We start from the raw sequence: 27508 nt of genomic DNA, 5'->3' as shown, positions 1-27508 counted from the left end.
GAAGAATGTTTAGTTCATGGGTTTTGGAACTAGAGATGTATGTTCAAATTCTAGCTTTTCTCTTTTATAGCAGTATGTCCTTTAGCATTCTAATGGTTAGCTTTCCTGAGCTCTGATTTCTCTATCTTTAAGAATAATTCTCAGAGCTAGCCGCCGAAGGCAGATACTATTAAGTCTATTTTCACTCAAACCTGAAGGTCAGGAAACTGCAGGAGCACTCGCTGTCACATCAGTTACTTCGTGCGACGACTAATTGCATTTCTAGGGGATCCAAGACCTCTGGTCTCTGGACTCCCTGATAGTACAGCGATGGGAGGTGAAGAATGAGACACCGTGCACGCTAAGTCACTAGCACAGAGCTTGGCACTTAAGAAGCGCTTACTCAACGGCAGCTGAGCTGTGGACGCTTTCAGATTCCCCACCCGTAAATGAGCGATTTAGCTCAACTGATCCATTCTCAGACCTTGGGTGAGTCAGATTTTCCGGGTACATGCGGAAACGCACGTCGGAGGGAGGAAGGAGAACTGGCAACCCGGCGCCCAGGTCCAGGTTTAGCACAGTGGGCGCGGCCACCTCGCTCACCTATCCGACCCGGCTCTGCAGGTGCCTAAAGGGGCGGGCAAAGGAGCTTAGACACATAGCCCCGCCCCCCACACACGCTGCCTTCTTCATTGGGCCCGAGAGGCCGAGACTCGGAACGTCACATGCGTGCGACCCGCGTGTACAAGGGGGCGTGTCCCGCCGAGAAGGAGGAGACAAGATGGCGGCGTCCGTGGGGCAGGGATGTCTGAGGTGGCTGCCCGGGGTCGCGTGGCGGAGCAGGTACAACTGTTTGGGGAGCCTGCCTCGGGGCGAGGGACGGCCCGAGCCAAGCCGGGGTCTAGAGAGAGGAGTCGTTTCTCTGTCGCGGGCTCGCCCTGAGGAGTGCTCGAGTGGAGACGGAGCCACTCACCTTCACCTCGAGCTCGGGCGCAGGTGCGACTGCCTCCGCCTAGGACGGTCCGAGTCTGGCCTAAACCTCTCTCTTTGTCCTTTCCACTCCACAAGGGACAAAAAACAAAAATATAAACGAAAAGCACCCCCTAAACCAGGTGAAATGGGCTGCGTGTCCGCCACTAGAGCCGAGGCAGGGCTGGACGCTTCTTTCTCTGGGAGTCGTATTGCTGGGAGGGGCGCCGAGATGTGGGAAGAGCACTGGAGTGGGAGTTGGGCGGCTTTCACTTTGGATTCTTGGACTCTGAAGTGAGAGGGTAGGATTCCGTAATCTGAAAATAGTCCATGATGGAAATAGGGTCTCGGTTACCCTGGTGACCGTCAACTCTTAGATTGTTAGAGGGGTCATAAATCCAGCCCTTTCTTTTTGGCGAAGTCGAGGCCCTGATAGACGGAAGGACTTGCTCAGTTCCACCCAGCCGGGTAGCAGCAGAGCTGAGACTCCTTCCCAGGTACCTCTGTGTCTCACGCAGGGACCTTTCCTTCAGGCTGCCCACCGTGAGGACATTCATTATTCGAAATAACTTATGTAAGAACTGGCATGGGAGCATTTGGACTCTCGGAAAATGGATTAAAATGTTGGTTGCTGTAACTCAGAATCTGTCGCTCGGTGTCATTTCGAAGAGCTAAGATTGTGAGACTCACAACTTTTGTGTTTCGGACTGGCTGCATTTTGTCAGCGTGGATCAGAGCTTGCGCTATAATTTTGGGAAGTAGAGACACTGGTTTCGGGCTGAGAGGGAACAGAAAATGTCATTGCCCTGGACAGGAAAGCTTCACTCTCCATTATTAACTACTCAGAAATGGTGTAACTTCTCAGGAGAGGGCTCCACAGTGTGGTGGTAACTGTTGGGATTTGAACAAGAGGGTCTCTGTTGTTTTATTGTTACCAGGTGTGCTGTTTATGAGTCAGTAGTAAAACGTGTCATAAGTTGGAAAGACTAAAAAAATGACTCTCGTGTGTTTTTTTTTTTTTAACGATGGTGAGGAAGATGACTTCACCCACTATCATTTAAAAAGGGAAAAAAGTCAAAACTGTAGTACCAGTATAGGTAGAGACAGCTGGATTTAGGTCCACTGGGTAGGAGGGGTGAGGATTTGGGTACAGTAATTCAGTTTTCAAAGCTGTTACATATCCAGATGGAAACTATATTGAGATGCAAAAAACCCCCAAAAGATAACATTTCCATGATTTTTAAGTAAAGCAGTGTCTGTTTGTGAGACATATATTTGAAAGCCTCATACTGCAGAGTTTTCCAGTAACTGAGTGATATATGACAGGTGAGAGAATAGAGAAAGTAATTATAAGTGATAATTTAGGGCCATGTTTCCTAAATTTGATAAAAGAATGGAGTGGGTGTTTATTAGTAAAAAAGATTTCCAGGTACATCCCCACAATGCTGCCAAATGCAGGCTAAGTAGGTGTAGGCTGGGGCCCTGGCAACTGTGTTTTTTATGGGTGCTCTGGACGATTCTTTGGTTCAGGCACATATGAACATAGTACCTAGGTGGTGCATGATTGTGTCAGACCTTCCTTCAGGAGTATTTACGACATTCCTGCCACTGTCAACTACAGTGCCAGGGATCAGGGGTGAGGGGGGAGGGCAGGAGAAAAGAGAGGAATTGAAAGATAACAGGCCTTGTGTTGAAAGAACTTTACAGTTTAGTAGAAGCGAGAGGGAACACGGCTAAATAGTACGAGATAGAACATGCATTAGGCCTTAAGAAACCTGCCAGTTCATTTTCAGGAGAACTTGCCACAGCTCCAAAAAGCAGGAGGGACGTAAGGACTATAGTTAGTGTTACTACCAGAGGTGATGTTAAAGATACTTTAAAACTGGGCTTCGCTGCTGCCTCAGTGGTAGAGAATCTGCCTGCCAATGCGGGAGACATGGGTTCGAGCCCTGTTCTGGGGAGATCCCACAGGCTGTGGAGCAGTCGAGCTCACCTGCGGTAACCGTCGAGCTGTGCTCTGGAGCCCGGGGAGCCGGAACTGCTGAGCCTTAGAGCCTGTGCTCCGCAACAAGAGAAGCCGCTGCAATTGGGAGCTCAAGCACCACAGCGAGAGAGTAGCTCGCACTCCCCACAGCTTGAGAAGCTTCGCAGCAGCAAAGCCCCAGCATGGTCAAAAATAATAATAATAAATAAATCATAAACATAGTTTAAAACTATGAATGTGGACACAGACCAGTTAGGGTGAGCAGGGGTCACAGTTGATGTGGCCACCCCAGTGTGCCAGCTGAACATCACTTGTGTTACTTTTGATAAGAGTAATACGTAGCTAGGTACCAGGGCCTGGGATTAAGGTTTTCTGTGATTGTCTCATTTACTCCTAATGAGGTAGGTCCTGTTTTTAGAGGTGGAGAAACTGAGGCTTAGAATTAGTTAACAAGCGGCAGAATAGAGATCTGAGCCCCAGAGTCAGACTTAAGTGCTTAATCGTGGGCTTTAATTGCCTGCTTGCAGGGGGTACACGTGGGTTCACCATGCAGAAGGTACATGTGATTGAACCTAGCTGTTCATTTCTCTGAAGCTTAATCTCGCTGTTGAGATTGAGGTCCAGGGGGAGACAGACAAACCCCTGTATTCGTCGACAAGTACAGACAGAAATAACGTGAATATATATAAAATCAGTTCATTTCAGGTAGTGAGAAGAAAAATAAAGGAAGTTAATTAAGGAGTTAGCGCTCCAGAGAGAGAACTCTTGGGCTTGTGGTCAGGCGGAAGCATTTGAGCAGAGAATTGAGTGAGGAGGGACTGAACCAGCTGGAGGGGTGTGCCCAGCAGAGACAGCATTGCAGAGGCATGGGTGTGCAAGGGGTGGGGGTGGACGTGTGAGGAGAGGGGAAGTAGCAGGAGGTCTGGGGTTCAGAGGGCCACTTATGTAGGGTCTGTTTTGAAAAGGTCAGTCCAGATGTTCTGTGATAAATGGGACATGGAGGCCAAGCAGGGAGACCAGGCTAGTGCAGCTCTTCAGCAGCAGGCTCAGTGGCTCAGGCCAGAGAAGAGAAGTAGGCAGATAAGGGTGTATTTTGAAAGTGGGGGCTTCGTGCCTTGTCAGTGGATTGAATGTGGACAGTAAGAAAGAAAGGACTTGCAAAGGAGTCCCCTGTGCACTGGGGGAGTTGTGGTGCCTTTTGTCTGGGGTGGTGTATTTATTATAGCAGCGTTGCTATGGTAACAGGTAAATTCTAACATCTTGGTGGCTTAACACAGTGGAAGTTTTTGTCTATCATGTAAGTCCAGGCCACTTCTCATCGGGAGGGCAGTGTAATTTGAGGGCCTGTCTCTTGCCATCGTAACACATGGCTGCCCAGGATCTGCATGTTTGCCTCCATCTAACAGGCCGGGAGGGGACCTGGGGAGTCTGAATGGTTCTCACAGTGGTTAGAACTCACTTCTAGGAAATCTCATCTGTTGGGTAGAGGAAGTGGATTTAATAACCGGCTGGCTAATCTCTGCCACAGATGGACAGCTCTGGGGGATGGAGCTGTTGAAGGGGAGTGAGGGAGGGTTGGGAATCTGTTTTGGACAAACTCAGTTTGAGGTGATTCAAAGTGAGGATGTTGGATAGCCAGGTTGAAATATGGTCTGGAGGTCTCTGAAGTAGAAGTGAGGAGAGTCCTCTGCATCTGGCTGTTTAAAAGCAGACTGGGTGAACATCTCTAGGGCGAAGCCTAGACCAAGCAGGTGTCTGAGCCTCAGACATGGCAGCTGTTTGAAGTTAGGGAGACTGGACAGACAGAAAAATCAGGGTTCCAAAGGCTGTGTGTGTTTCAAGAGGGGCAAGGTGTGAATGAAGGCGTTGAAAGAGACAAACTCCCAGTTGAAAAACACCTAAGTCCCAGGCACTCACTGTACAGTGTGGGGCCAATAGTTACTAGTACTGTCTTGTGTATTTGAAAGTTGCTAAGAGAGTATTTCTCATCACAAGAAAAATCTGCAAACATGTATGGTGAGGGGTGTTTAACTAGTTTTCTTGTGGGGATCCTTCCACAATATATACAAATAGGGAATAATATCCTACACCTGAAACTAATATAATGTTACATTTCAGTTATACCTCAGTTGGACGAAAAAAAAAGGAAGGGATCACCTGTGACAGATGCTGCTGAGAGGTCAAATAACACGAGGTCCAAGAAATGTGAGTAGGGGTTGGCAGGTGGAAGAGGTGACCTCGGCAAGAGGCGATGTGGTAGGAACAAAAGCCCGGAGAGACGGGAAGGCGAGGAAGTGAAGCGGTGAACAGTGCTCTTTCTGCACACCCGCAGTGGTGTGGGCAGTGTTGTAAGATCAGAAAAAGTGTGGTGTTGATATGAGAATAAGAATGATCCAGAGATGAAAGACAAGCTGATGCAATGAGCTATTTGCCAGGCACTTCTTCCAGGAGCTGGGGCTGCAGCAGTGGATGGCGAGACCTTGACTTTGTTCTTGGGAAGATCTAAATGGAAACCAGCTGCCTGGGTGCTGTGCATTGGGTTACAGTGGATAAGCCCTGATCTCCCACTTGCACCTCCCCTACGCAGCGCCCCCCCGCCGGGGGGGAGGGAAGGAAAGGCCTTATTCAGCAGCCTGCAGCATGCTTTGAGTTGGGGGCTCAGCAGCAGTTCTGGACGCACAATGCAGCAGTGTGCGCCGCGCAACAGTGCAGCCTTCAGCCAGAGTTTACACTGTGGCTCTGGGCGCTCGCCTTCGCGGTGGGAGTGTCCAGTCCAAGAGATGAGCATTGTGCACTCTGAAAGAACACTCGCCTACTGCAACACACCCTCCTTTGTGCTAGGAGCTGTCCGTCCATCTGGCCTCCGAGGGGGTGGTGACGGTCAAGGTCCCAGCCTTGTTCTGCACGCAGATCTCCGTCGCCTGTAGGAGAAGCAGAGTCACCCTGTTGGCACCATGCTGCGAGAGTGTCACTAAGTCAAGAAAGTTTCACAGGAGTAAATGAAGGCGTTTAAATCTGATCATGTTCACAGGATATTTATGTAAGACGTAACTACTAAGAATCCATGAATGTAAATATTACTGTATGAAAGTCATAAATGCCGTTCTATTTTCCACAAAAATAGCAGTTTAGACATTTATAATAGAGTGAATTTCTGCTTTCATAAAAGACTCCGAAGGAAAAAAAGAAACCCTTACTAACAAGGACATAGTTTCTTTACTTTAGATTTCAGGTCAGTATTTGGGGGAACTGAAGTGCTATCTGAATTGAAGGTGGGGTGTTTGCTCTTTGATTAAGGAGAGAGCCGGTTGTTCATTAAAAATTCATCAATGCTTTCCTTGCTCGCACAGTCACTTACTGCACTGGGGATGTGTCCTGTTTCCCTAGGTAAAGAGGAAATGAAGAGAGACAAAGAATAAAATACTATTTCCTTACAGCTTGAAGCCATGAAAATGGTCATTTTTTTCCTCAGAATGCTTGAAAACCCTTTTACCCTGTGAAAGTAGCTTTTGTGGCCAAGTAGCCACAAATAATAATTTTAAAATTCCAAACAAGTTGAGCCTTCCAGACTCAAAGTAGATTAGAGGAGCTCAGCCCGATTTGTTTGCGTCATTCTTTCCCCAGGGTAAACATGTAAAGTTTAAAAATTCAGGGTATTCTCTGCTGGTCCCGTGGCTAGAACTCTGTGCTTCGACTGCTGGGGGCACAAGTTCAGTCCTACAGGCTTCGTGGCACAGCCCAAAAAGAGAAAAATTTAAAATTTCAGCCACTTTATTAGGTTCTTTAATTAATAGGAGTTTGAGGCTACAAGGCTGTGTACAGCTGTTCTTTTGTGGTGAAGAAACATGCTTTTTGTGTAAGTGCAGCTTTACTGCTTATCATGGTCTTAAGAAAAGAGTAATTCTTTTGTGAAAAAGTTTTAGACTTCAGAAAAGTTATGAAAATAGTACAGAGAATTTCCAAATGCCCTGTGCTCTGATTCCCCGTATTTTAGCTATATCTGCTTTATCATTCTCCCTTCTCTTCCTTTTTCTCTTTTTGTGAGTGTCTATATGTATATATTTTCTGCTGAAACACTTGGTGCCCCTTTACGTTTAAATTTTTGAGCCCTTTTCCTATAAGGACATTTTCTTACAAAACGACAGTACTGTACAGTGGTCAAAACTGGTAGATTAAATGGATGCAATAGTATTATTGACTCTATAGATTGTATTCAAATTTTGGCAGTTGATCCTCTAATTTTTTTTAATTAAAAAAATGTTTAATGATTCCTTTTTGCTTGATTATAGGCGTCCTCACTGTGAAGATGTTGTCTTGAGCCACTTCCTTCAGTCCCTGAGGAAGCCATCTCTCAGAACCTTTTCCACAAGTAAGTAGCAATTTACTACTTACAAAAGACTGGACTGCCCAGGTGACACAGTGGTAAAGAATCTGCCTACCAATGCAGGAGGCTCAAGAGATGTGAGTTAGATCCCTGGGTGGGGAAGATCCTCTGGAGAAGGAAGTGGCGACTCACTCCAGTATTCTCGCCTGGAGAATCCCATGGACAGAGGAGCCTGGCGGCTGCAGCCTGTGGAGTTGCAGAGGCGGACGCAGCTGAGCGACTAAGCACAGGCACCAGCAGCAGGTAGAGACGGTGCTGGCCTCTGCTTCAGCGTGCTCATCAGCAAACTCATACAGACGCAGCACCTATTTCACAGGGCTGTCGTTAGACTCAGATGGAATTGTGCCTGTGAAGTGCTTAGAGTCCCTGCCCCATAGGTAGCCCTGAAGCTTTAGCTGCTGTTATCCGATCATTTTTACTGGGTGAATATGTGGTGTTCCGTTGCTTGAATGTACCATTTGGTGTTGGGCAGTTTAGTTGCTCCTAGTCTTTTGAACTGTGGTGTTGGAGAAGACTCTTGAGAGTCCCTCAGACTGCAAGGAGATCAAACTAGTCCATCCTAAAGGAGATCAACCCTGAATATTCATTGGAAGGACTGATGTTGAAGCTGAAACTCCAATACTTTGGCCACCTGATGTGAAGAACTGACTCATTGGAGAAGACCTTGATGCTGGGAAAGATTGAAGGCGGGAGGGGAAGGGGACGATAGAGGATGAGATGGTTGGATGGCATCACCGACTCGATGGACATGAGTTTGAGTAAGCTCCGGGACTTGGTGATGGACAGGGAGGCCTGGCGTGCTGCCGTCCATGGGGTCGCAAAGAGTCAGACACGACTGAGCGACTGAACTGAACTCTTTTTCTATTATAGACAGTTCGGTAGTAATGTATGTTTATGCATCCTCAGAATAAATTTGGTGACTTAGAATTGCTGCCTGAAAAGGTTTGTGTGTTTTATAACTTGGTATTTAGACCAAATTGCTCTTCAGAGAGGGTTGTCCCAGTCTCCCCTCCTGACCAGAAAAGGCTCATGAGCACATCGGTTCCCCACACCCACCTCAGCACTGGATTATGAACTTTTTGGATCTTTTAAGCAGTTGTTTGAATCTTTACAAAAATGTGTGTTGTTTTTATTATCTAGATACCCTTTTTATTCTGTTGTACCAAAAGCTGTTTTTGACTGCCGAGTAATCACACCTTGGGAATAAAATGAGATGATTAATGAGAATAAAAACAAAAGGCTTATTATTAAGGTAGTTAAATAGGGGCACATCTGAGTGTTACTTAAGTAGGACTTGCCTGTGGGAACATGTAAGACTCAACTTGAAGGATGGAGGGGAGCCTCAGAAATGAAGTCAGAATGTCACAGATCTGCAGAAAAACTCTGCTTTTATAAAGTGACAAACACGGCCGGGAGGCAGTCAGGAGTGAAGGGCACCCCTGCTTCCTGCTTCCTGTTAGAGGAGTAAAGAAAGCCTCTAGAGAAAGAGGCCTGTAATTGAAGCAAGGACCGATGTAGCCAAAGCACCGAGGAAGGTGTGACCCGCCAGCCTGGGGCGCTAGCTTAGTGCCACGGGGCTGTGTACAGCAGGTCTCTCCTCACCAGATAATCCAGAAAGAGGGAAAAAAATGTTTCTTGCTTTCTGACAAGTTTTTCTGGTCAGAGGTAGACTATTTAGTTGTTAAGTAGTAAGGGTTCTTTAGGAATAATCAGAAGATGGAAGAGATTAATGACATCCATACTTGCTCATTAAAAAAAGAAACAGCAGGGAATTCCCTGGTGGTCCAGTGGTTAGGACTTGAAGCTGTCACTGCTAAGGGCCCAGATTCAATCCCTTGTCTGGGAACTAAAACCCCACGAACCTCTCGGCATGGCCAGAAAAAAAGAAAAACAAAAAAATCCTAACCCTTCTTCTCACTGTGCCAGTCTTCACTTGCTGCCTTCACCTCGCTGCCCTTGTCTGCAGGTGGCCTTCTCCCCGTGTGTGTGTCTGTCTCCAGACTTTCTTCCTGTAAGTGGACGAGTCATATTATTAGAGCCCACTGTGGGGACCTTCTTTTAACCTGATTCCCTCTGTCGAGACCTCCTATCCCAGAAGGGTGACGGAGGTGTGGGGTTGGGGCCTCAGCATATAAAGTTTGTGTGTGTGCGTGCTCGGTCACCAAGTCGTCTCCGGCTTTGTGGGCCCTGGACTGTAGCCCACAAAGAGGAACTAAAAAGCCTCTTGATGAAAGTAAAAGAGGGGAGTGAAAAAGTTGGCGTAAAGTTCAACATTCAGAAAATGAAGATCATGGCATCTGGTCCCATCACTCCATGGGAAATAGATGGGGAAACAGTGGAAACAGTGTCAGACTTTATTTTGGGGGGCTCCAAAATCACTGCAGATGGTGACTACAGCCATGGAATGAAAAGACACTTACTCCTTGGAAGAAAAGTTATGACCAACCTAGATAGCATATTCAAAAGCAGAGACATTACTTTGCCGACTAAGGTCTGTCTAGTCACTGCTAAGGGCCCAGATTCAATCCCTTGTCTGGGAACTAAAACCCCACGAACAGTTTTTCCTGTGGTCGTGTATGGATGTGAGAGTTGGACTGTGAAGAAGGCTGAGCGCCGAAGAATTGATGCTTTTGAACTGTGGTGTTGGAGAAGACTCTTGAGAGTCCCTTGGACTGCAAGGAGATCCAACCAGTCCATCCTAAAGGAGATCAGCCCTGGGATTTCTTTGGAAGGAATGGTGCTAAAGCTGAAACTTCAGTACTTTGGCCACCTCATGTGAAGAGTTGACTCATTGGAGAAGACTCTGATGCTGGGAGGGATTGGGGACAGGAGAAGAAGGGGACGACAGAGGATGAGATGGCTGGATGGCATCACAGACTCGATGGATGTGAGTCTGAGTGAACTCCGGGAGATGGTGATGGACAGGGAGGCCTGGCGTGCTGCGATTCATGGGGTCGCAAAGAGTCGGACATGACTGAGCGACTGAACTGAACTGAACTGGACTGTAGCCCACAGGCTCCTCTGTCCATGGGGGTTCCCAGGCAAGAACACTGCAGTGGGTCGCCACTTCCTTCTCAGGGGATCTTCCTGACCCGGGGGTTGGACTCAAGTCTCCTGTGAGAGTTGGACTGTGAAGAAGGCTGAGCGCTGAAGAATTGATGCTGGTGGGTGGATTCTTTGCCATGGAGCCACCTGGTCTGGGGGACATGGTTCAACCCATAATGCATGTTGAGCGTCTTTACATGTACTTACCGGCCATTCCTGCTGGAGAAACATCTGTTCATATCCTTAGTGTGTTTTTACCTTATTTTTTGTGTTACTCGTTTTTGGCTGTCCCGGGTCTCTGTGGCTGCGTGGGCTTTGCTCTGTGATGAGCACAGGCTTCTCACTGCAGTGGCTCCTCCCGTTGCGGAGCACGGGCTCTGGGCTGGCAGGCTTCAGTTTCGGTTCTCAGGCTCTAGAGCAGAGGCTCAACCGTTGTGACGGACATGCTTAATTGCTCCCTGGCATGTGGGATCTTCCCAGACCAGGGATAGAACCTGTGTCTCCTGCGTTGGCAAGCAGATTCTTCAGCACTGAGCCATGAAGAAAGCCCTTAGTATGTTTTTTAATTGGGCCATTTGTCTTTCATTGTTGAATTGTAACAGCTTATGAGATTTTGCCTTTGAAAGAATACTGGTGTCCAGTCAGAACTGGGTCTGGGTCATAAAAGTGAGATCAGAGAGCCTGTCCCTGTCTGGCCCTTTGGGTAGCCAGTAGGGCAACCTGGGATACTTCTTTGATCTCTTTGCATTTGATGTTTTCATCTTAAACTCGGTAGCTGTGGCGGCAGTCGAGGTACGTCGTCGTTTCACGGGGAGGACGCGTGAGCCCTGACTGGGTAGACTCTGGAGGCAGCAGCGTCTCTGCAGTGACTCAGGGCTGCTCCTGCTTGGCAGACCTCTGGGGTCCCGTCAGCTTTCCTGAGGGCTTATCCCAGCCTTCCTGTTGGTGTTGTGTTTGCATGCTTCAACGCTGTCCCTTCTCCTGGCTCAGCGTTTTCCTGTTTTTTTACAGATGCCAGGAAAGTCCACACGGCCCCTGCCCGCACCTTGTCCCTGCTGCGCCCCCTGCCCATTCTGGTCGCCACGGGTGGTGGCTATGCAGGGTACCGGCAGTACGAGAAGTACCGGGAGCGAGAGCTGGAGAAGCTGGGCTTGGACGTCCCGCCCAAGCTTGCCGGTCACTGGGAGGTAAGAACCGGGGGAGCTGCCTTGCGTCCTCCCAGAAGCTGGAGAAGCTGGGCTTGGACGTCCCGCCCAAGCTTGCCGGTCACTGGGAGGTAGGAACCAGGGAGCCGCCTTGTGTCCTCCCAGAGCATGTCCCTCTGTAGATCGGCCCGAAGTTAAGCCGCCTGAGAAAGCGGAATGTGCTTTCTTGGAGCTCATGTCTCCAGTGGGTTTGGGGCGATGTGGAAGTCGTGTCAGGCTTCCCTCTGTCTTCAGACGCACCCCTCGTCTCCCCAAGGACTCTTGAAATCTTGGGAGCTCATGTCTTCCCCTGGGGCTGGTGTCCTGGCCGTCATGCTTCCTCAGTCTGAGGGCGGGCCGGAAGGGTGGGACTGTGTGATGTGGATACGCTCTCACCAGGAGCCAGACTGCAACCGTCCAGTCTCTTTACCATTACTGCTCAAAATGCCCTTGGGCCGGGAAGTGGGGGTGCGGTTGGGCGTCACATAGTGAAGGCTGTGGCTCAAGGGACGCGCCTGGGCTTCCCGCGGCACAGCGTCATTCGTGACTACTAGTGGACGTTCAGTCAACGCTGAAATTGAGTATAAAGGTGTGAGTTTAACAGTTGCTTTCTCTTCACCCTTAATTTAACAAATGAAATGCCTGCACTGTCAGTAGACCCTGACCTGTGAGCGCAGAGACTTGACGGTATTCGGGGTGATGCGTGTGGGTTTCCCTGTGAGCCTCCCCGTATCATTAATCCAGCCCGGCTGCCCCCGCAGCCAGGGCCCCAGTCCTGAAGGCTGGCTCTGGCTGTGCGCCTTGGTGGCTGTGTGCACTCAGACCGCTTTCCTGGTTGTCTGTTTTGGGGTCGCACACTCCGGACTCCGTTTGCTGAGGGGCCATGGCGCAGCGTGTGAGTCACGCTGTCTGTGTGTGCTGAGCACCGCACACCTGTCGCTGGTGGCTTCCTATGTAAACATAGCCTTCTTCCAACTAGTGAAGTACTTGTGAGACTGTGACCCATGACCCCACCGGAGTGTTAGACCCACGCTTTCTTCCCTCTGACCCTGAGCATCTGTCAGGCTGACCCACCCTGTGACCTGCTCACCTGCTTTTAGGAAATCCCCACTCATTTCCAAGGAATCCCAAGAGAATCTGCGTGTGCAAGAAATCTGCTTCCTCATTCACAGAAGACCAACGTCAGTGGTTTTTTTTAGCATCCATTGTTTGTAAAACTGGAATTCCTGCCGTCTGTGAGTCAGTACCTGAAAGACAGTTGTCTGTAGAGAGGACAGGGTTGAATTAGCTCGTAAGCTCTGGGCTCTGGCCAGTGACGGGACACGGGGGCAGAGCGGCCCAGCGCAGCGCGAGCTCTGGAGGAGCTGGGCTTAGTGCTGAAAGAGCTGGGCTGAAGTCAGTCCTGCTTGCTCTCTCTTCCTCTGTAAATTGGTTGTTGGCTGTGCGGGCTCTGCGTTGCGGTGAGTGGGGCGGCACGCAGGCTGCTCATCCCGGTCTCTCTTGTGGAGGAGCACCGGCTCTGGGCGTGCATGGGCTGAGTTGCCCCATCACGTGTGTCATTGAACCCCAGCCCCCTGCATTGGGAGCGTGGAGTCTTAACCATTGGACCACAAGGGAAGTCTCTCCTGTAAGAATTTTACGGTTTTAGGTCTGATGTTTAGGTCTCTGATCCATTTGGAGTTGTTTTTTATGTCGTATAAGGTAAGTGTCTGACTTCATTCACGTGGATGTCCGGTGTGCCCAGCACTGTTGGCTGAAAAAAGGCTGTCCTTTCCCCGTTGAGCGGTGTCGGCCCCCTTCTGTGAATCAGTCTTATTCTCTCGTAAATGACAGAGATGATGGTAATGCTCTGACAGAATGTTGGAAAACGGGGAGCACACTCTTGATTCCCCCTGCTTCTCACTAGATGACTTGTTGTGTAATCGTGGGCTTTAGTTTTCGTGTATTCACTTCCTGTCTATCTCTGTTTTTAAACGGATATACAGTTGACCCTTAAACAATGTAGAGATTGGAGGCACCAGCCTCCGTCCCTGCAGCAGTAAGAAACGTGCGTGTAACTTTACAGGCCACCCCTGGGGTGCGTGGCTCCGTGCCCTCCGTACCCTCCGTTTGCATAGTCCTGTAGTGCGGATCTATTGAGAACACTGCTTATAAGTGGACCTCTGCAGTTCGTACCTGTGCCGTCCAGGGGCAGCTGCTCCTATTTCATAGCTTTAGGTTGGTGCAAAAGTAATTGCGGTTTCAGATCATGAATTTTAAATCATTATAATTAGATTCAAACACATCTTTATTAATCAAAATAGGAACCATTACAATCAACACAACTTTGCCAATGAGAAATAAATTGATTTATTCCTGTAGTGTAAAAATCTGTCCTTCAGGATTTGATAAATTCTTGGAAAGCATTTTCTGCCTCCTGCTGGTCATGGAAACGTTTTCCTTGCAAAAAGTTGTTGAGATGATTGAAGTCGTGTTTGGTGAGAGGTCAGTGAATATTGCAGATGAGGCAAACCTTTAGCCAAATTCATTCAACTTTTGAAACATGGGTCGTGTGGTATGTGGTCAGGCGTTGTCATGGAGAAGAATTGGGCCGTTTCTGTTGACCAGTGCCAGCTGCAGGCGTTGCAGTTTTTGGTGCATCTCATCGATTTGCTGAGCGTATTTCTCGGATGTAATGGTTTCACTGAGATTCAGAAAGCTGTAGTCGATCAGATGGGCAGCAGACCGCCAAATCGTGACCGTGACGCTCTCTGGTGCAGGGTTGGCTTTGGAAGGTGCTTTGGAGCTTCCTGGTCCAACCACTGAGCTGGTTATCACTGGTTGTCGTATAAAATCCACTTTTTGTTGCATGTCACAATCCTATCGAGAAATGGTTTGTCGTTGTTAGAATAAAAGAAGATGACACTTCAAAATAAGTTTTTAAATTTTCGGTCTGCTCATGAGGCACCCACTTATGCAGCTTTCTCACCTTTCCGATTTGCTTGAAATGCCGAACAGCTGTCGAATGGTCAACGCTGAGTTCTTCGGCAGCTTCTTGTGTAGTTATAAGCCTCGATGATCCTCTCACTTGGTCACTGTCAACTGCCAGTGTCTGGCCATTACAGCCCTGATCTTCACGGCTGTCATCTCCTTTGCAAAACTTTTTGAATCACCACTGCACTGTATGTTTGCTAGCAGTTTCTGGGCCAAATGCATTTTGTTGTGAGTGTTCTCCACTGCTTTAAGATCCATTTTGAACTCAAATAAGAAAATCACTCGAATTTGCGTTTTGTCTAACATCATTTCCACAGTCCGAAATAAATGTAAACTGAACAGCAAGTAGTAAGTCATTAGCACAAAAACCATAAAGCGAGAAATGTATGTTACGATGTTGTAGAACACAACCTCATTTAAGAATGTATTCCAGTATCAAACAGCAAATTGCAACAGTGCAAAAACTGAAATTACATTTGCACCAACCGAGTACGATGATTTTGCAGACTCCACGTGAGTACTGACTGTAAGTGACTCTGTTGCTGCGGTGGATTCTGGGCACGGGTGCTTTTTACCGGTGATTAATGCTGAGCCAGTCTTTGCACATAGGCCTTCCCTTGGGCTGCATGCTGGGTGTGGAGTTGCTGTCTGAAAGGGTCTGGGCGCCTGCAGTCTGTGCTGTGTGTTTGGCATCTAAACCTCTTGTAGCCATCTGTAATGGGCATTGTCCATTAGGCATAGGATCGTTGTACGTGAACCACAGTGGGTGTTAGTGAAACCGTTGTCACAGACATTATTCCTCTCATGTTCACTCCATACCACAAATCTTTGCGCTCCTTCACGTGCCAGGCCTTGTTGAGCTGCAGGGGATTCGCTAGTGAAGAGAACCGGAGTTCCCATCCTCAGAGGGCTGCCCTTATTAGGGGCTAAGACAGACAAGAAGCAGGCACACATGGGCATGTCGAGGGTTGAAACGCTGCGGAGGAAGCACAGACAGGTACAGGGCACAGTGTCTTGGGCTGGGCAGCGCCAGGGAAGGAAGGAAGGCGGGCCCACTCAGAGCCGTGTGGGCTCCCGGGGCATCTGAGGGGCGGGGAGAGCCTTCCGGGCAGATTGGACAGAGTGCGCCTGTCGCTGTTGATGGGGAACAAGGGCCCCTGTGGCTGGAGGCCGGAGGGCGGGAGGACCCAGGGCGCCAGCTCTGCCTGTCTTTTGAGTGCGCCCTGAGTGATGTGGGTTCTGATCCGACTGTCCTGGCTGCGGTGGGGACAGGTTAGGGGACCTGTTGGGAGACTCTGACAGGATCCCAGCAGATCAGAGTGGGAGCAGTGAGGAGGGGAAAGGCACTCGATGCTGTTTTTATTGAAGTGTAATTAATGTAGAATGTAAGTTACAGGTGTACAGTCCAGTGATTCACGACTTTTAAGGTCATGCTCCATTTACAGTTCGTATAAATTGCTGACTGTATTTCCCGTCGTGCAGTACATCCCTGCGGCTCATCTCGTGCGTGATCGTTTCCCCTCCCCCCCCGTCCCTGCGTGTCCCTGTGTCCCTGTCAGGCGTGCCAGCCCATTGTACTGTGTGGACTGCACATTGGATTCTGGGTATGTGTGAGGGGAGAGTGCACGGGACGCCCCGCTGGGTTGGATGTGGGATGGGAGTGGAAAACGCCCGGTGAGCTCTGACTTGAGCAGGTGGAGGGGAGGGAATGAAGAGCCTCCGGACTCGCGCTGTATTACGCTCTGTGGTCGGCTTTTCTCGGAGCGTGAGTCCCCATCAACATTTCTCACGTGTTTATTCTCTGCCTGTATTGGCTCAGTGTACTCGTCAGCTTAACATTTCAGTCTGATTGGCACGGACTAAGGAGCCCACCCTCCTGCGGCCCCGGTCGGAGCAGGACACCTGCCCTCAGAGCCAGAGCTGTGGCTGGGCGAGGCGAGGGCTCTTCCCCAAGTGCCTTTTCAGGAGCTCGTGATGTCCTTCCTGGGAAAGCTTTGGGTTCAGGGTCAAAGAGCCTGATCATTTTGGGCTGCTTAGGCCTGGTGTTTGGCCTCCGGGGGGAGGGCGGTCGCCCTGGGCCTCTGCTGACAGGTGGCTTTGAGGGGACAGCTCTGCCCGGGGCTGGAAGGCCCCCCGTGCCCAGAGTGTCGCGCCGTCTGTGTGGCGGCTATAATTTCACATACACCCCGCTCGTGTCTCCGTAAGTGCAAACGGGGAAACAGGCCTTCGTAAGTGCTTCTTACCGAGAGGCTGAAAGGTGCTCCAGCAGGTGGCCCGGGCGGCAGGCGTGTGGTGGGAGCACATAGGCGTGCCCACCCCAGGGGCTCCTGCCCCACGCAGGGGGGGATCTGGGGGCAGAAGCCTCCGCACCCCCAGGTTCTGGCACTTCTGAGGTGTCCCTTTCTGACCAGGCCTGAGGACAGGTGTGGGCATGTGGGCGGGGTGGAAAGGGTGGCCTTTGGAGCAGAAGCTGGCACATGTCCTCCTCCTGCACCAAGGAGCTGACTCCGTGGAGATGGGGCCGAGGTGCAGGGTGGTGGTTGGCGGCTGCCTCTCCCACCAGGCGAGGAGCTGCCGTGTGGACAGAGAGGGGTTCTCGGGAGAGGCACTGTGTGCCAGCCTGGTCCGGGGCTTTTCTCCCCAGTAGTAGAATTTAGTTTTTCTGTGGCTTAAACAGTGTCTTCCAGTATTTTTATTGTGAGCATTTGAATAAGGCAGAAAAGTTGAGAGAAGAGCACTGGATTGATGGGCGTGAACGTTTCAGTATATCTGCTTCGTTTCTGCGTGCATCTGTGGACTCCCCTCAAAGCCACTGAAAGAACATTGCAGACGTTGTGAAATGAAACTTCATCCCTCCACACTTCAGTCCGCATCTGAGCATAGGATGCAGCGTGTTGTTGTCTCAGCTTAGCCTCAGGGTGCTCAGGGAGCAGTCCCTGTGTTAACACCAATTCCTTGGTTCCGGCTCAGTTTGGTGTTTTTAAAAGGAAGGTGCGGCATTCCAGCTGTGAAAAGAAAGAAAGCCGGATCAGCCTGTTGTCCCCCACCCACCGCCTGCACTTGGCATCTCCTTCCCTCCATGAGCCTGGACAGTGTGGAGCTTGTTTTACAGGTTTTTAAACTTCCGGTAATTGTCACAGCTTTATTGTTCCTCTCTGTGAACAGGCTGCTTTGAAATAAGAATGGCACAGGTATAAACACCTGGTCCCATGCTGGCAGGGGGTGGGCATTCAGTAAGTGCTATTCTGCTTCTTACCTCACAGGTGGTGAGAAGACAACTCTGGATGTTAAGATGGGCAGACAGTCCAGTTGGTGGGAAGCAGACCTCCAGCCTTTCCTCTCCCCTAGCCTGGGGGGCACCTGTGCCTGGAGCCCTGAGGGGGCAGGGAATGGACGAGGCTGGGCTCCGGGCAGGAGGGGCTTTCTGCTGGGCTGCCTTATCCTGTGCAGCCTGTTTGCTCTCTGGGTGGCAGAGAAGTCATCGGGCTGGTGGGACTGCTAGGAAACACTGGAGAGCCCCACGGGCGAATTTGGCAGGGCTGTGAGAAGCCCTTGGATCAAGAAGTCACCCGAGGGCACTCTGTGCTTGTCCCGGCTCCTGCCAGGCTCCTGCCAGGCTGATGACCTGCCGCTGGCTCCCCGTGCCAGCCTTGGGACGCCAGCCATCACTGTTCTTCCTCAGGGGCCTCCACTAGCCCCAGGCAGTGAGGACACCTGCCACTCCCTGGCCCCCTGGCTCAGCAGAGCACGGTGTTCAGGGTGTGGGGAGGGGCCGGGCGCCGTCCTTGGCGCTCTGGCCCAGTGGCTGGGGGCCTGCAGAACCTTGCGGTGGCACTAGGTGGCACTCCCGCCCAGGGGCGTCCAGGCAAGGTGGCCATGAAGGCCCAAGTGTGGCTGGCCAGAAGGGGCCTCATTCGGGCAGAGTGCAACTGCCAAGGGGTTTTGTTAGTCCCAGAAACCATGCTGAGTTTTGTCTGGAATATGGTCCAGAAGGCATTTCCCTCCTGAGGTACACGTGGTGGAGGGCAGGTTAGAAAGCGGGAGCGCCGGTCTCAGGGCTGGTTTACACGTTAAATAAGCACCGACCAGCCTGAGAGTTTCGAATGATCCCAGAGGAGCGCAGGTCCACGTGGAGCAGCCCAGCTGGCCCTTTGACGGTGGGGAGCAGCAGTGCTGCGGGGGCTCGGAGGATGGAACGCTGGGCTCTTGGGCCACGTTTGTCACCCCCTCGCTTCGGGTCTGGGTGCACTGCAGGCTGTGGGGAAGCCGGGATGGTCTCCCCGGGTTTCCAGATCTGAATTTTCTTGTTAGGATTGTGTATCAGCATCTCCTGTGCTTTAACTCCTCGTCATGCCATCGTGAGTGGTGTTTGGTTGGAGCTCTAAGCTCAGAAGGGGCCTGGAGGCTCACTGAGAATGCCGGTGTGCTCCCCTGCCTCCCAGTTCCTGCTGGCGCCCTGTCCTGTTGGGTGCAATCCCTGAGGGAGGAGCCTCCTGTCCTCCCCCTCCTCCCCGCTGAGATGCCCCGGGCTGTGGTTTGTTGCGGAGCCCTGGGTTTGGTGGATCGAGATGCGGGCGGTGTGTGGGCTGTGCGTCCCCCTGCGCCTTCTTCCAGGTGGCCTTGGCCTCCCCTGCCCGTCTCCTCACAAGCCCTAAGGCTTCCTGAAGAGGAAGAGGCTCCTCTTCTAAATGTTGCTCTGGAAAGTGAATTCCCCATGGTCAGGAGATGCTGGGGTGGTCCTGCGTGCTTTCTGTGACTGAGTAGGGGTGGTGGTGCGCCCCTGAAAACTGGCTCGTTCCATCCCATGTTGATCGAGTGGTTTTGGTGGGCATGGCGGGTAGGGTGCTGAAGCCTGCAGGCTGGGCCCCCACCATCCAGTGGGGCAGGAAGGTGGAGGAGAATCACCCCACAGGTCTCGAGCCCTGCGAGGAGGCCTGCGGCAGGGCGGGGCGGGCCCTGCCCACTGGGCCTCCTGTGCTGGTCTGCACTGGGGGTTTCTGTGTCAGGGTGTATCTGCCTGGAGAAGAGGGCTTGGGGCGGGAAGCAGCCTTTGTCCTCAGGCTTGGGTGTGAGAGGGAGCGAGGGCTTCGCCGCCTTCTGTCAGCTCTGCGGGCTGGCTGGAAAAGGTGGCCGGAGGGCGAGGCCCGCACCGGAGGAGGCCCGGCCGCGGACCCCTCTTCCTGCCGCTCCGCGGCCCCGCCCCGCCGCTTAAAGGGACCCCGGCCGGGCGGGCGCCGCCGAGCCTGGCGTCCGGCCCCCGCCCCGCCCCGGCGGCCTGAGTGGCTGCAGCCCGGCCCCCTGCCCGCCCCCTGCTTCCGTGGAGCGGCGCCTCCCGGCAGTTCAGTGGCGCGGGCGGCGCGGACACGAGCGGAGCCGACCACCTGCGGGTGAGTGAGCGCGCGCGGCCGAAGGCCTCGCCCAGCGCGGGGGGGCCCTCGCCTCCTGGGCTGTGGTCGCGCCTTCCCGCCGGGGATCTGGGGAGCACCCCGCTCCCTTCCCGGGTCCTCACCGGGCTGTGGCTTCCCTGGCCCCACACGGTGGGTCACGGGGCCGGCGGATGAGCTCACTTCCTCCGCGTCTTGTAGCATCTCTTCGCCCCACAGCCCGGAAAAGGGAAACCCGGGCTGCTCGGGGTCTTCCCTGTGCCCAGTTTCCTCAGTGCTGCCGGGGGCTGGCAGTTGTGGGGAGGGAAGCGGGACCACGGGCCGAAGGGGGTGAACCCGCCCTTCCCAGAGCCCCACTCCCCGCTGGTGCCAAGGACTGTCCTGGAGAAGGCTCCTTTCCTTGAGGGGAGCTAAGAACGACTCCTGCCGCCTCCCTGCACCTCCCTCCAAAGAGGCGCACCTGGACCTTTCTTTTTGCTTCCTCTTCTTTCACCGGAGGCTTCCCCAGGATGGCTCACCCATTTCGCAGGGAGAATCCATTTTCTTGGTTCCCTACTTCTGACATTTTGTCCCCTCTGGCTCTGGCACTTGCGGAGGAATGGTTGGTGGCCCCACCTGGACACAGCTGCCCTGTGACTACCCCAAAGAGCAGGCGTGTGCACCGCAAGTCAGGCCGGGGACACGTGGTTTGGGGGCACTGGGGGTTACCTGCCGAGGCTTCAGGCCGGGTGTCTGGCACCCCGTGAGCTTTCCACACGGAACACCATCGCCCCGGCTGACTCGTGCAGGATGTGAGGGGTGGGCGGGGACACTGCGGCCCTGCTAGGGTGTGAACCCCAGAAGAGCTCTGACAAAGGTGAACCCCTCCAACTTGGTCTTCTTGAGCCCGCCCTTCCTGCTCACATCATTGCTGCCCTGGGGTTGGGCCTTCTCTGCCCTGTTCCTTCCATCCTCCCAGATCGTGGGTCTGAAGGGGGGGGGGGGGGGGACGTCAGGAGCCAGGGCTGCGGGATGAGACTGCGCTAAGGTTTTGGGGGGAATGGAGGCGTGGGGTTTCCGAGCCTCCAGACAGGTGACCAGGAGGAACGGTCCTTCCCCTTTCAGATGAGGGGACTGAGACCCAGACAGCACCTGCGACTTGCCTTTCCCAGCTCGCAGGGTGAGGGTGGCGGGGGCATCCAGGGTCACAGCCACCAGATGGTCCCCTTCCCCCACCAGAGCCACTCTGTGTCCTCACGTTCCGCATGGCTGGCTCTTAGGTTGCCCAGTGACTTTGAACTCCTACTGGTCCCAGCCCCATCTCATCCCACAGAGTGTCCTTGGGACTCTAGGGAGAGAGGGAAGGTGTCTGTACTTCTCTGCTTCCGGGTGCCCTCCTTGCAGAGTCCTCATTCAGGCCTGAGTGCCCCAAGTTGCACTCAGGGAGCCAGAGAGGGAGAGAAGGCTCTGGCTTGGCCTCCAAAGGCCACTGTAGGCACAGAGGGCTAGTGGGGCTCTGAAATGGGAATGCCCTGAGTTAGAAGGGGTGATCTCTAGGGACTCATTCCCGCCATTGTGCAGCTCTGAGCTGGTTGGTGCTTGAGGGTGCTGGCCCATTTCTTGAGGGACAGGTGAACTCGTGTCTGCTTCCTGGGGGCCTTTGGGGGTGCACCGATGGTGATTTAGAAGAAATCTGACCCTGGTCTCAGTGTCCCATTTTAGAGAAGGCGGCAGAGTAGTGGCCGAGACAGGACTGAGGCATGCAGACTTGGGGCTCCTCAGGGCAGTTCTGGAGTGCCTCCAGGATAGCAGCTCCTTGGGCTGGGCCCCCCCAGAGCCCCTGGACTGGAGGCTCTGGGAGAGGATGCAACGCAAAGGCACACGCGGGGATCTGCTTTGAGGGCCTGACGTTTTGGAATGAGCTGGGTTTGTTTGTGGGCTCTTGAATGTGCCTGACAAACATGCAGAATCGGTGACGGTCCTGCCAGGAAGACAGTGAGGAAAACTGCCCCAAGGACGTCTAGCTCCTGTCCAGGCCCACAAGACTTCACCAGCCCCTGCCATGAATCCAGTTTTCTAGAGGCGGGTGGGGCTCGAGTGGTGAACCTGGTCCTGAAGCCTAGCTCCATGCTCAACCCCAACTGCCCATCTCCCCACTGGGCCTGCTTCTCTTGGGAGCCAGCAGGCAAGTTTGGGGTCTCAGGTGGGGCGGGCTTGCTCGTAGGTGGGCAGGACGTCCGCTTGGGCCTGGCCCTTGGGCAGAGGAAATCTGGGTGGGCACCCTCTGGCCACTCAGGAGGGTGGCCTGGGGAGATGGGCGTCCTGGTTTGAGATGGGGCGGAAATCCAGTTGAACATCCAAACCTTAGTCGGCCTGGTCCAGCCCCATGGCCGCGGACACCCAGGGAGCCGGCAGTTGCCGATCCTCCTTGAGCGAGGTGGGTTTGCCCAGGGCGGCAGACGTCCAGCCGAGCTGGGGCCCCTTGCTCTGCCCCTGCTCGGTAGCCGGGCGGGAGCAGCCCTGGGCCCCCGTGGGTCTTCCTGTGAAGATGCCGCCAGGCTCGCGGGTCGGCAGTGTGCTGGGCAGACGGGACTCGGGGCTGCCGAATGTTGCTCCCCCTGCCCGTCGGCTGGGAGCCGGGCGCCCTCGCCCCACAGTGCCGCTCCTCCCGGGAGAGAGGGGAGGGCGCCGGGCTGCCCCTCTTCTGAGGAGGGAGGGGTGGAGGGCCAGAGCAGGCCAGACGCCGGGTCCCAGCGCCGCGCCCTCACCCCTCAGATGCTACTCTGTCACCTGCAAGGGAAAGGGGGTCAGGTCCCGGCGAGGGAGGGGCGGCGGGGCCGACCTGGGTGCCTGCCCGGAGCGCGGGGCTCGGATTCCCGCTTGGGCCCGGCGGCGCCGAGTCCCCTCCCGGCCGGGAGTGGGCAGGTGGCCAGGGACACAGCGGGCCGAGCAGGTCCGTGACCCGCGCCTGTCTCTGCAGCAGCCCCGACGTCTCACCCGCGCCCCCGAGCCTTCGGACCGGACCGAGCCGGGGCGCGGTCCCCCCGGCCGCCACCTCGGGCCGAGGAGCGGTGACAGCGCAGCCCCGGGGGGAAGGGAGGAAGGAGGAGAGACAAAGGCGCGCGCCGGCCCCGCCTCCTTGCGCCGCCCACCATGTGTCAGTCAGAGGCGCGGCGAGGACCCGAGCTCCGCGCGGCGAAATGGTGAGATGCCCGCGGCCGCGGCCTAACCCCGCCGCACCGCGCGCCGACCTCCGGAAGGTCCGCGTTCACGTCCAGCGGCTCCGCGGCGGAGGTGGTGGCGGCGGCAGGGGGCTAGGGGCCCAGCTCCCGCGGCTAGAGGGGCCCACCCCGGGGGGGCCGAGTCCGAGAGCCCGCTTCAGGTATTGGTGGGGGCCCGCGGGCTGTTGGTCCGGTGTCCACGCCGCGCCCCCGCCCCGCTTGGGCGCAGCTTCTCTGGGATTGGCCCCCGCGCTTCTGCAGAGAGCAGGGTGGGCGGGAGGAACCCGGGGTAGAGGAGTGATGCGTCCGGCCGGGCCTGGCCCCTTCCCATTTCGTGGGCCTGTTTAAAGGGATGGGAGAGAATGATCGCGGAGGGTCTGGTGCGGAGGCAGCACTTCCAGGGCCGCCGCTGAGCTGCAGGGCCTGGCCCTCCGCTCAGCTCTCTGTCTTCTCTGCTTTTCGTATCAGCTGTGCTGCCTTTGTTCCTTGGGTTGTTGAGCAGCTGGGGGCAGAGGACCGAGCTGCTCTGAGCGCGCTCAGGCGCAGATGGAGCCTCCTGCTCCAGTTGTGTAGTGTTTTTGATGAAACCGAGGCACCAGGACATTCTCCGAGTGGGTGGTAGAGTGGTCTCTAAAGCCCACACTGAGGCCTTGAGAGCATCTAGGTCCTGGGTCTGTGGCGCGGCGACCTGGGCCTCGGTGTCACGACTCAGGAAGAACTTAGCCCGGTCTCTGGCTCCCCTGAAGCTGAGCCTTTGCTGACTGTACCGAGTTGGGGCTGGTGTGGTCGGGGGAAGGCCCACCTACCTTTACTGGAAGGAGGGGCTTGGGTCAGGTGTGTGTGGCCCCAGCAGGCCTGAGGGTTGGTAGGGAGTTTAGCGCCACCACCCTCTGGATTGTTGCAGAGAACCTGAGGTGACGTAGAGGGACAGCAGGGTGGGTGGAGCAGTAGCCGTGAGGGGTGTGTGTGCGCACCTGCGTGTGTATGTGTGATCTTACCAGGCCCGATCCCTTATCAGGTGAGGAAATAAGAGGCCTGGTCCATGGAGAGATTTACCCAGATCCTGTGCTGCCAGAGGCTTGGGGGCTCAGCCTAGCTCTCCTTGAAGCCCATGTGAATGGAGCCGGCCTCAGGCAGGTGGGGACCGCCCAGCGGGTGCTGTCTACACTGCCTCCTTGGTGCTCGGCCCCAAGGTCCGGGACAGGGCCCCTGCCAGGCTGAGAAGCTATTCTGAGCCGTCTCAGCTGACAGGCAGGTCGAGACTGGGAGGTGAGCGCCGACAGAGGCAGCCCAGCCCCCGACTCAGAGTGCGGTTGGTGTGAGGGGGTCGGTGTGAGGGGGTCCGGCCAGAGTCACCGGCTCCATGGAGAGGCAGGCGAGCTTGCCGAGGGCGGGAAGGGTGGGGCCCCTGGTCCCCTGCTGACCGCGGCCGTGCGCGGACGTGTGCCCTGCAGGTTGCACTTCCCTCCGCTGGCCCTGAGGCGGAGGCTGGGACAGCTGAGCTGCATGTCCAAACCCGCCCTGAAACTGCGCTCCTGGCCCCTGGCGGTCCTCTGCTACCTCCTGCCCCTCGGCGCCCTCAGGCCCCTCAGCCGGGTGGGATGGAGGCCTGTGAGCAGGGTAAGTGTGCGGGGGCTGCCGGCCCTGCCTCCCCACAGCAGGCCGGAGGGGGTTGCCCAGTTGTCTGGGCAGAGGTGGTGCTGCGGGGCCTGAGCCCTTCAACAGATGCTGTTGGAAGGCGAGTTGGTGGAGGGGCTCGGCTGGTCGGTGGCCATGTGGGCTGTGGACAGGTGACGGGACAGGCCCGTCATTCACGGCCTGCTCTCTCTCCCCGCATTCCTGCCGTGTCAGTGCTCTGTTTCTGGAAAGAACCCACATTGGGCGTTCAGAAAAGGGTGTGTTTCATCTCCTGTGCCTCAGAAAAGAGCTTAGAGGTGATTTTGAGAAGAATCAAATTTCTGAACCCGAGAGGGCAGTTCATACACGCAAAAGCCTGTGTGCCCTCTTTGGGTAGGGAAGCCTTTGAGGACCCAGGAGCCCCCAGCAGGGCTACATGAGGGCCCTGGGCAGCCCAGTGGGTGTCGCCAGGCTTGGAAGCTGAGGGTACCTCTGGGGCACTGCGCATTAGGCCTAGGGACACAGGGCAGCCCTGGGCCACCCCCACACATAGGTATCAGCTGGGGGTGCTAAGAGCTGCTAACTCAGTGCCTCTTTAGAGGTGTTTAAAGTTGGGAGTGGCATTGCTTTTGCACCCTGGGGACTTGGTGTCTTGGCATCGTTCAGCAAGCAGCAGCCACCAGTTAAAGCAGGTCCCACAACAGCACCTCAGATTTAAGAGCTTGGGCTGGAGGGTCTGACTGAGGTGCAGTCCCCTCTCCTGGAGGAGCTTCGGGCAGGGACGGCTGTGTGGACTGTGAGGCCCTTGGAGTAGAGGTGTCAGTGCCCGGCACTTCTGCCCGAAAGCCCCTGTGCTCAGGGCAGGCTGAGCACGTGCACTTGGGAGTGTGGACGTGCCTGACCACCGAGAGCCGACTGCTCCTGTGCTGATCTGGTACGCCCACAGCACTGCCCACCGCAACCTGTGTGACCACATCCGACCCTTGTATGCCCATCCCCATCCAAGAAACGGGGTGGGAACACTGCAGGAAATGGCTGACACCTGAGCTATGTGAGTCACTGCGGAGGCCCCACCAGTACTGTGTGTAGACTTGGAAGCTCAGTCTGGTTCCTGGTGAGAGACCACCATGTCACAAAGCCCTCGAGGGTCCCAGCTGCTCGGGCCTCAGAGCTGGTCCCTGTGGGGGGGTCCTGGGGCTGCGTGCACGGCGTGGCACACTCACCTGCCCTCGGGACCTGCAGGTGGCCTTGTACAAGTCGGTGCCAACGCGCTTGCTGTCGCGGGCCTGGGGCCGCCTCAACCAAGTGGAGCTGCCGCACTGGCTGCGCAGGCCCGTCTACAGCCTGTACATCTGGACTTTCGGGGTGAACATGAAGGAGGCCGCTGTGGAGGACCTGCACCACTACCGCAACCTCAGCGAGTTCTTCCGGCGCAAGCTGAAGCCGCAAGCCCGGCCCGTGTGTGGCCTGCACAGTGTGGTAAGGCCCGACCCGCAACCCGCGACCCGCCTCCTGCCTCGGTGCCTTTGGGCACTGCCTCCAGGCTGGACCCCCAGGGGGGCCTGGCCCTGTCCTCCACACCCTCCCCTGCCGCGAGCCTCTCCTGACCCTTCCAGATCAGCCCCTCAGATGGGAAGATCCTCAACTTCGGACAGGTGAAGAACTGTGAGGTGGAGCAGGTGAAGGGGGTCACCTACTCGCTAGAGTCGTTCCTGGGCCCCCGCACTCCCGCAGAGGACCTGCCCTTCCCCCCAGGTGGGTCCTGGCCCGTGGTGCTGGGTGCCAGCAGGTGGAGGGGTGGGGAGGGAGGGAGGCCTGTGGACAGGAGACCCTCTGCCCGCAACTCAGGCCTCCCTGGAGCCGGCGTCCGGGCGGCACAGAGGGCTCTGAGCAGCTGGCCCGCATCTGCCCACAGCCATGCGCCACAGCTCCTTCAGGAGCCAGCTGGTCACGCGTGAGGGGAACGAGCTCTACCACTGCGTCATCTACCTGGCCCCCGGGGACTACCACTGCTTCCACTCCCCCACTGACTGGACCGTCGCCCACAGGCGCCACTTCCCAGGTAGGCCGGGCCCGGCTGCCCCCGGGGGCCTCGGACGAGCGCCTCAGCTGCTTCCTGCCGGAGGCCGTGGGCTCCAGAGTTGGGGGCAGAGCTGCATGTGGGGGTGCAGGTTGGGGTCCAGCTGCCCCGCATCTGGAATGGCAGGCCGGCCGGGGAGTAGCAGTGTCTGACCCACAGGCTCCCTGATGTCCGTGAACCCCGGCATGGCCCGCTGGATCAAGGAGCTCTTCTGCCACAATGAGCGGGTGGTCCTGACTGGGGACTGGAAACACGGCTTCTTCTCGCTGACGGCCGTGGGGGCCACCAATGTGGGCTCCATCCGCATCTACTTCGACCGGGTAAGCAGGTCCCACTAGAGCCCAAGGGCTGGGCCATTCTGGGCTCCCCGCACCATCTCCCGTGCAGCCAGAGCTGCTGGGGCTGCGATTTCTAGGAAGGCGGGTCCCCCACCCCGGTCTAGAGGTGGCTGCAGGGGGAGGAAATTAACCTCCCTGCTTGGCACTTGCTTCTGCTGGAAACCCAAGGGGAGCCTGGGTCAGGGTGCTGCTGGAGGGCAAGTGTGTGACGGGCACAGGGGAACAGGCAGGTCCGGCTCCTCCAGTCCCTCCGGCCCCAGGTCACAGCAGATCAGGGGCTCCAGCTCAGCCCTGGCCCGTGGCCCGAGCTCCTGTCCCCACTTCCCTTGCCAAGCAGGGTGGGGGACAGGCTGTGTCCACGGCCCACATGC

At 55.1% G+C, this 27508-nt stretch overlaps 1 protein-coding gene across 3 annotated transcripts in view; it reads left to right on the top strand.

Annotated features, from left to right (window-relative positions):
• The first annotated feature begins 757 nt into the window (after positions 1 to 757).
• Positions 758 to 27508, top strand: part of PISD (phosphatidylserine decarboxylase) — a 28006-nt gene continuing 1255 nt past the window's right edge. The window contains exons 1-8 of one of the 3 annotated variants that reach the window (XM_052654367.1): positions 763 to 822; positions 7222 to 7301; positions 11373 to 11548; positions 24557 to 24722; positions 25962 to 26198; positions 26336 to 26474; positions 26635 to 26781; positions 26959 to 27119. In XM_052654367.1, coding sequence (XP_052510327.1) covers positions 11373 to 11548; positions 24557 to 24722; positions 25962 to 26198; positions 26336 to 26474; positions 26635 to 26781; positions 26959 to 27119 — 1026 coding nt within the window. In that variant the 5' untranslated portion in view covers positions 763 to 822; positions 7222 to 7301. Of the gene's footprint in view, positions 823 to 7221; positions 7302 to 11372; positions 11549 to 22998; positions 23085 to 24556; positions 24723 to 25961; positions 26199 to 26335; positions 26475 to 26634; positions 26782 to 26958; positions 27120 to 27508 lie in introns of those variants that run through there. The other 2 variants (XM_052654369.1, XM_052654370.1) reach the window with 2 other exon arrangements.

The sequence above is a fragment of the Budorcas taxicolor genome, chromosome 17, assembly GCF_023091745.1.
Source record: "Budorcas taxicolor isolate Tak-1 chromosome 17, Takin1.1, whole genome shotgun sequence".
NCBI classification, from domain to species: domain Eukaryota; kingdom Metazoa; phylum Chordata; class Mammalia; order Artiodactyla; family Bovidae; genus Budorcas; species Budorcas taxicolor.
The sequence above is the reverse complement of the archived record's forward strand: the minus strand, read 5'-3'. Positions and strand labels throughout refer to the sequence as shown.